Here is an 8,688-nt window from a genome sequence, read left to right on the forward strand (position 1 = left end):
ATCAATTTACCATGAAAATGAATATGGTGATACCTTATTCATTTAAAGGCTCAATACATAATTGCACTCACTGTTGGCATAGTGATTTATTAGATTCAAGGTATTTTTAACTGAAATTCATAGCTTGTGACAAATAAACATGAGCTTTTACAGCATTTACAAACTGTAGATGTTTTGCATCTGCATTTTGAGTTAAGTATAGGCTAATATTTATACAAAAAATGATGAGATAAGTTACAGATAGATAGATAGATAGATAGATAGATAGATAGATAGATACTTTATTGATCCCAGGGGTAAATGGGGGATAGGAAGAAAAGTTGAAGAATGAAAAGTTCAAATCCTCACGTCAAACTCCCCAAAGACCGACAGGAATGCGACCACACACACAAACTCCAGCAGGTGACATTGTGAAATTGTCCTGAAACACTGAAACATTCTCCGTTATCGCGTTCAGACCTCGCGGAAAGTAAACGAGCCGCTTTCGCAACGCGCCGCCGCCTGGCCTCGGCTCGATTTCAGGCATGGCAGCGTCTATTCTTCGGGTCACATCCCTCCTTTTTGGTAACACTATCAGTTCATCACGGCCCCACTCTGCACACAGACAGCAACACATTGCGCACAAAGCGGGTAGTGTTTCCATGCTCCGGGGGCCACACCTCCTTTGTTGATTGGCTCCGCGTGTGTTTTCCAGCCAGCGAGTTCCGCGTTGCAGCGCATTTAAGTCCCGCGGCGTTTCCTCCTGCCTTCAACTCCCGGTGCTGCACGAGCTGGAGATCACCGTCTATCCGCCATGTCAGAGCAAGGACCCTTCGACACCAATGTTGTCACCGTGACCCGGTTCGTCCTGGAGGAGGGCAGGAAGGCGAAAGGCACCGGAGAGCTGACGACGCTGCTCAACTCGCTGTGCACGGCGATCAAGGCCATCTCCACCGCCGTGCGTAAAGCTGGGATCGCCCATCTGTAAGTAAACGCCCCGCAGTGAGTGAAGAGTGAAACAAAACATGGTGCGTTTTGGAAAGGCTTTTTTTTTAAGTTAGTTTATTCGTTTTTTTCCCCCTTTGCTTCCTCTTATGCATGGAGTTTCAGAAAATCACATCCACGTTGGCACAAGGTGAGCAGGAGATACAGGTTCCCTGTGCGCCAATCAGGAAGCCGATACCTGAAACTGCCACGCCCACTTTCATCTTATTTACATGCAGTTTATTTAGCAGACTAATGCCAGTTGCATGTTTGACAATCACTTGCAACCTGTACAGAAGAGAAATTTCTATCCAACTGTTTTACTTTTTGACTTCCTCTCTATTTCTTTCTCTCTTTCTGTTCTCCCTTTCTGTTCTGTCTATTATATTTTATACTTTGCTATTTTGTTTCATTATTATGTGTTGTCCTGTCTGTCTCTAACTTCCTTTTGCTGCTGCCATCTTGGCCCGGTCTCCCTTGGAAAAGAGATTTAATCTCATTGGAATTTAAAATGTATAGTGTATACATTACAAAAAGAGACCTGTTCCCCAAATTTCTACTCTAAAGTTATTTATGCACTACTTTTTATAATTTTGTGTTGTGTTATGTTAATGTGACCTACAGCAGCAGCCCACCTTTTGTATGTGCAAAGCTTTCTTGGGCAATAAAGTTGTTCTGATTCAGACTCAACTTCAAAAGTTAGTTCATGCAATACTTTGCTCAATCACCAGCTCACCAATTCAGTTAAAAAGTGCAGTGTCATGCTACACTCTATCAGATTATTTTTAATCTTGATGCAAAGCAGGACTTGCCATTGAGTTTCAGGCTGTTTAAAGCGGCCTTGCTTGTCAGTAAACATGATTTAAGAGCTTTTTTGAATCACAAGAAGGAAAAAAAGTCAACTTTTAAACTCTGTTGTATTCCAGTGGCTTCCAAAGCGAGGTCCGAGGATCCCCAGGGGTCTTTGACAGCGTTTCAAGGGTCCCCAGCAAAATGTCACCATTATTTCATGTAGAGATAAGACAGTGAGAATTTGTTATGGAAATGACTGTTCTGGTCAGAGGTTTCGCTCTGCCAGTCTTTGCCATCAAAAGCTTTGAGAACCCTTGGTGCATTTTGATGGGAAAAGATAAAAGAATAGCAGAGGAACCAGTTACAACTGGTATTACGAGTTGGATGGCCGTTTTCTATTCGGAAGTAGGAAGTTTCCCAGTTCCCAGCAGTCTTGAACGCAGCATTAAATGAAGTAACAAGGTGCAACACTCCCTCAGTGAAACAACTGCCCAAGCTTTAGCAGTTTGATCATATTATACATGATGTTTTGGTCCAGACTGACCTCATTAGACTTGCATTTTAATTTAATTTGGACTAAAATGTCATGTTTTTAATATGATTAGATATTAAAGCTTGGACAGTTGTTTTCACTGAGCATGTCACATTTTGTCTTCCCTCAAAAATGGGAGAAGCAGAACCGTGAGCTAAAGAATGAAGGGGAAACTAAGATATGAAGCAAAGGCCGTACAAACTATTTGAACATGAAGGGTTAAGAGGGTGTGATTGTGTAATAACCACTGTGTCTGTCTTTCCACACACCTAGACCTGAAAGTACACCGAGTAAAGACATGCAGGATCTGGTTCTGATCGAAGCCCGTTTCAGTGCCACCAGAACAAGAAACCTTTATGTCACATGACAGTTTTCACCATCAATCTCACGGTCTTTATCTTGTTTTGTCTCATCAGGTTTGGCATTGCCGGCAGCACCAATGTCACAGGTGACCAGGTGAAGAAGCTGGACATTCTGTCCAACGACCTGGTCATCAACATGCTCAAGTCCTCCTTCACCTCCTGTGTGCTGGTGTCCGAAGAGGATGAGAAGGCCATCATCATCGAGCCAGACAAAAGGGTGAGCACCCGGTCCGAAAGAATAGAGTTTATTTTATATATTATAACATTATAATAAGACCATGGCTCCCTGCTGCTGCTGGAAGTTTAGCCTTTTCTGAATCACTTTGGTCTGCTGGTGGATTCCACATGTATCTGATCCACCAAGCAGCTCTTACTTTGTTAAAAAGTCACTACTGTTTCAAATTGTTATCATCACTGTCCCAGACCGGCCCCTCGACTGCTCCGGCAGATATGAAGCGCATGTTAAATTGCCGCTGGCAGCTTCTGTTACCAGCAGAGAGATAACGTTATTCAGTTCTTTAAACAGTTCTAATGATTTTCCTTCTTTTCCAGGGGAAATACATCGTCTGTTTTGATCCTTTGGACGGATCTTCCAACATCGACTGCCTCGTCTCCATCGGCACCATCTTTGCCATCTACAAAAAGGTACGGCTGACAGGTCTTAGTCATAAATTTTCATGATTAAATGTCCATCTCCGTGTTTCTCATAAACTTGAAGCCAAGTAATGGCAGGATAACATGACTTTTGCCAGTATAAATTTGTAATCATTCAGTAGTGTTTGACCGATGTGGGTTTTTGAAGGCCAATACTGATATTTTTATACTAAAGTTGCTGATAGTTGAAATTTTGTACTGATATTTCATATATTTTATATTTTATGTTACCATTTTCATGCCAAAAGATTACAATTTGTCAGTGTTTTCCCCCAGAATTTTCTTCTTGTCAGGGTGGAGAAGCCTCTTTAAAAGACATTTAAGTCATCATAGGACACTAAAACCCAGACTAATGAAATGCTTTTCGTGTTAGCAGCTCTTTAAAGCGGGGTGACCCACCACACCTGTTCAATGGCAGGGGAACAATGGGATAGATTACTACCTATAAATTAAGATGCGATTCAGAAAAACAAATTGAACAGTTAAATGAATGAAGAAATTGTGCAACGAAAGTCAAATTTCATCTGCAAGTTTAACTGTTTTATTGTAGCTCTCCATCATATCCGAGGTGTACAGCACTCACAGACCGTTATCCAATATTTGATAAAAGGCCAATATCAACCTGATATATCAGCAAACCGATATCAGTCTAATCCTTATCACGCTCTCCCATTGTTACAAATGAAAGCAGAGATCCTTCCTTTTGTTTCTAAGCTTCCTGAACACATTTCTGCACACACTGCTCTGATGAGAAACGGTGGAGATACGATCACATGACCTGTTGATGTTGATGTTGATGTGACCCTCCCCTCTGTTTCCCCTCAGACCACAGATGACGAGCCGACGGAGAACGACGCCCTGCAGCCCGGCAGGAACCTGGTGGCAGCAGGCTACGCTCTGTACGGCAGCGCCACCATGCTGGTGCTCTCCACCGGACAGGGAGTCAACTGCTTCATGCTCGACCCGGTCAGTTTACACCGGTGATTCTCTTTCATATCGTGTCCTTAATTTAGTCCACATGAGAGCCACGGACCCCCATTTGATGAGATTTTGTCTCTCGGACCCAAATCTGAGAATATCTTTGTTGTTGGATTTGATTTTGTCCAGAATTCCATGACTGTCTTAACTGTAGGTAGAGAGATAACAGTGAAGCTATGATCAAAACAGTCATTCTTCTACACTCTCTAATTGTGTTCTTGTAAACAAATTAATGGTGAAGTTTAACAATCCTGGAACTCCTTCAAGGACCCCTGGTGGTCCCCGGACCCCACGTTGAGAACCACTTTTTTTTTTTTTTAGACCATTTCACTCAAAATTCACTTTCAGATCACTGAGGATAGCTAGCTAGCTCTTTGAGGAAATGTATGTATGTATCTTTGCAGTATCCTGGTAACATGGTTGACACACAAGGGATAATTGCACAGGGATAAATGTAAAATGAACCCCGGTGAGGATCATTCAAGTCCTTGACACAAAGTGGGTGATCAATAATGTCTGGCTCCCTATACATTATCCTGCTTATGACACAGCTACTTACCAAATACATTAATCATTTGACACAAAATATTCCTTTAAAATATATATATTTTTTTACAAGCGAAAGTAATTTACAAGCTTCTGCCAAAAAGGCAGGAGCACAGAACTGCAACCATAAAAACATCAAACAGCTTGACTTCTTGACTGTGGATTGATATGATTCGATGTGAAACAGAAATAACAGACCTCAGAATGCCGTCACTGGCCAATCAGAATTGAGAATTCAACAAAAACAGTATAATTCAAGTCACTCTCAAATTAAAATACCCTGCTCCACTAGTGGAAAAAGATCCAGTGAAGAAGGCCAGAAGTAGTTCCAGCTTCTAACTTATGCCAAATGACAATCTCAAGCTAACAAAAATGTTACAAAGATGTGTTTGTACTTAATCACATGAAATTTTGAACTTATTAATAGCATTTTCTGCTTTCTACCCGTCAGGCGATTGGCGAGTTTATCCTGGTTGATCGAGATGTGAGGATCAAGAAGCGAGGCAAGATCTACAGCTTGAATGAAGGCTACGCCAAGTACTTTGACCCGGCTATCACAGAGTATCTGCAGAAGAAGAAGTTCCCTCAGGTAATTCACCCCCGATGAGAGCTTTGGGCAGAATATTGTCTTTTTAAAAGCTGAATTTATCCAGGGGAGGTTTTGCTGAGCGTGCACACACCCATACAGTTTACATTCGTACAGTTTACACACATGCAGCTTCACTGGAGCAGCTGGGGGTTCAGTGCCTTGCTTAAGGGCGTCTTCATGGTAGTTGTCGCAGGAGGAGAAGGCTATTCATTCACTTTTCCTGCCCCGACTGGTCTGAGGATTCAAACCTGCAACCTTCTAGACACAAGCACTCCTCTTGCTGTTATTCCTGTGTATCAATTGATTTGTAAACCAAACACTCCAGAATTCAGTGGGATGGAAGTGGATTGAAATGTTTTTAATCAGTAGCTTTTAAGCAACTTTACACGTTGTCAGCCCCAAATGGCAGCGAGAGGTAACCGTTTGAAAAATTTGAACTTTAAAACCCAGAAATCCTTTTAACATGAGGTCAGTAAACTACACACAGCTCGCTCATGTTTACCAACCCGGCCGGTCTGTGATGCTTTATACCAAAGGAAACCAAAGAGACGAGAGAGGAAAAGATCTAATCTACAGCGTGTCAATTAGTGGGGATGGCACACTCTTCTCTGTTGCAGCTACACTTTGTGATATAGGCTGATAAGACAGCTGTATTTTTAAATTGAAATCTTATCCAGTGCATCTTGAAATGTCTTCATAATGATTCTGCTACATTTTGAACCTGCAGGATGGCAGTGAGCCCTACGCCGCCCGGTACGTTGGCTCCATGGTGGCCGACGTCCACCGAACGCTGATGTACGGAGGAATCTTCCTGTACCCGGCTAACGTGAAGAGCCCCAAGGGAAAGGTGAGGTCTCATTGCTGCATCTGCATTACCTGCATCCGCTTTGCTCTGAACACACCAGGGGGCTCATGTAGACAATATTGAGTCAAGTTGATTTATAATTACCCCTTTTTTTTTTTTTTACAAACAGAGTGCTTTACAGAAAACGAACGACACAAAAATGGGTAAAAACGAATGAGACAGAAGTACAAACCAGTGCTTTTGTGTGTGAGTGGATATGAAACCACTGGGCAATGAAAACATGTATGCATAAAGGCATAAACTTGCATGTGTACAATCTCAAATTTTCTTAAATCCAAACTTAAATCACAAACTGTATTTTGTGAACAAGCTCAGTAACCTCAAACTCCCACAATTACCCGTAAATCCTTGTTAAAAACCCCCATATTTGCTTGTTTAGCATTCAAGAAGTCAAGTAGCTTTTTTTCCCCTTCACTTGCTTATTTGTTCTTTATAATATTAGGAGCCATTTTCCATCAAGAGAGCTACATTTACTCTTTGTTCTGTATCCCTGGTAACATGAGAACAGGCTGAAGGCAGTGTCACAACGCTGTGTCTCCACTCTCCACATCCTTCATTGCCTAAGTCTTTGCAAGATTGACCCAAACATTTTAATGTCACAATGTTAGAATATAGAACGCTGTTGCCTAGTGATGAGTTTGAGAGAGAGAGGATGTCGGTGTGTGTTTTTCCTTTTTTAAATGTCAAAATATATGTATATATACAACTGCCAACATCCTTCACTTGGCCAGTATAGATATTAAATCATATAGGGCAAAGTAAAGCAAATGTTGCTAAAATTGTCTCATTTACATGACTTTAACAGCCAGCCTGGAATGCCGGTAAGATAATCTGGTTAATCAAATGTATATCTTCATATTGGAAATCTTTTTTATTCATTTATTCCCCTCTGCCCTCTTGCATGTTGTCTTTGAATTGTGGAATCCCATAAGCTTTTCTAGATTTACTTTTTACAGCTTTTTAGTCGCCTACTGTAGGTTTATGAGTATGGTTGGGACGATCCTGGGACGATTATGTTTATTTCTGAGCCACAAATCTTTCTAGCAATTGGCTCACAAGAATGTAAACAACAATTTTAAAAATGTCATTACAAAGTGCAGATAATATAATTTGGATGGAGAGCTTGTGAAATTGTGATGGTCAAGCGTCCCATTTGTGATTAATAATAAAATATAGCTAATATCGCAATTCATTTTTCTGCCCCACGATATGTATTGGCACATTTTTGTATTGCGATATATTGAATTTCGGTGTATCGTCCCATCCCTACTCATGAGACATTTTCATTACGGAGAGTTTGATGTTGGGACTCGACTCTGAACTCGTCCTCTCTCCTCCAAGCTGCGTCTGCTGTACGAAGGAAACCCCATGGCCTACATCATGGAGCAGGCGGGCGGCATGGCCTCCACCGGCTCCCAGGACATCCTGGACATCCAGCCTGTGAGCATCCACCAGCGGGAACCCGTGGCCATGGGCTCCCCCGACGACGTGCGGGAGTACGTCGCCATCTACAAGAAGCACGCCAAGAAATGAGACCGCACCGACTCACCGCACATATCGCCGCTCCCGGGTGAAAACCTCGCACCTCCAAATTGTCAGCTTTCCAGGAGCTGAGAAAAATAAGACTTGAGTTTAGCTTGTTGATGATGTGTTTTTGACAGAATCCAGAGGGGATTTGAAAGGGTTTCATAAGCCCAAGAGGTCGGAGACTTTTCTCAACCGTGTGGTCCTTCAGTTAAAGTGAAAACACGAAATCAACCAAATTTGGAGTTATGAGGTTTTCACACATCAACAGTGATGTACACATTCCATGTAGAGAAAGCTGATGGAAGATCGGTAAAGTTTACACTGTGCAAAGCAAGGAACGAAGACAACTGTGACCCATAAGCTAGATAACACACCCAAACACGCACACACACACTCATATTTCTATAACCAAAAAGACCAAAGATGTGCCAAAAAATATAACCAAAGACAAAATGTACTTGATTCCACAAAATTGAAGGCTATGCCTCCTTGGTTTACCTCCTTGATTATAATATGGTCAGGCATTTTACTTGTGAAGGACCAAATGCAACCTGAACCTCTATGCAACAAAGATTTATGCCTTGAACAGCTACTGTTTGGTATGCTGAAGTCTTTGAATAAACCAAATGAGTCAAAGAACAGAATATCAGTGTTTTTATTGCTTGAAATCTGTATTTGCAAAAAGTGTTGCATCTCCAAAAACACAGTGTCATTCACTAATATGAAAAGTTGATTTGTTCATTCACTCCTAGATGTTTGAGGTTTTTTATTCTCTTAGTATCATAAAAGGTAGTGATGCAACATTTTAGATCATGTTGACATTTAAACTGTTTTGTAGTAGTTTGCAGGAACATTTTACGTATTTCAAGAAAATGAATTC

The 8,688-nt window shown here is 41.5% G+C and overlaps 1 protein-coding gene across 1 annotated transcript; it reads left to right on the forward strand.

Annotated features, from left to right (window-relative positions):
* The first annotated feature begins 716 nt into the window (after positions 1–716).
* LOC139651282 (fructose-1,6-bisphosphatase 1-like) lies at positions 717–8,440 on the forward strand. The gene is made up of 7 exons (XM_071528147.1): positions 717–963; positions 2,704–2,866; positions 3,202–3,294; positions 4,129–4,269; positions 5,279–5,416; positions 6,144–6,263; positions 7,623–8,440. Exons 1-7 carry the CDS (start codon positions 794–796, stop codon positions 7,812–7,814), a joined length of 1,017 nt encoding a protein of 338 aa, XP_071384248.1. The 5' UTR covers positions 717–793; the 3' UTR covers positions 7,815–8,440.
* Positions 8,441–8,688: the final 248 nt, after the last annotated feature.

The sequence above is a fragment of the Centroberyx affinis genome, unplaced genomic scaffold, assembly GCF_046629955.1.
Source record: "Centroberyx affinis isolate AG114_WGS23_722 - 3 ecotype Tasmania unplaced genomic scaffold, CSIRO-AGI_Caff_v1 ptg001623l_1, whole genome shotgun sequence".
NCBI classification, from domain to species: Eukaryota; Metazoa; Chordata; class Actinopteri; order Beryciformes; family Berycidae; genus Centroberyx; species Centroberyx affinis.

Bases quoted from the DNA above. Each gene is read 5' to 3' on its own strand.
- LOC139651282 (XM_071528147.1), top strand. From the start codon at position 794: ATGTCAGAGCAAGGACCCTTCGACACCAATGTTGTCACCGTGACCCGG. The intron at 964-2,703 runs GTAAGTAAACGC...TTGTCTCATCAG, and splicing joins AAAGCTGGGATCGCCCATCT to GTTTGGCATTGCCGGCAGCA. The intron at 5,417-6,143 runs GTAATTCACCCC...TTGAACCTGCAG, and splicing joins AGAAGAAGAAGTTCCCTCAG to GATGGCAGTGAGCCCTACGC.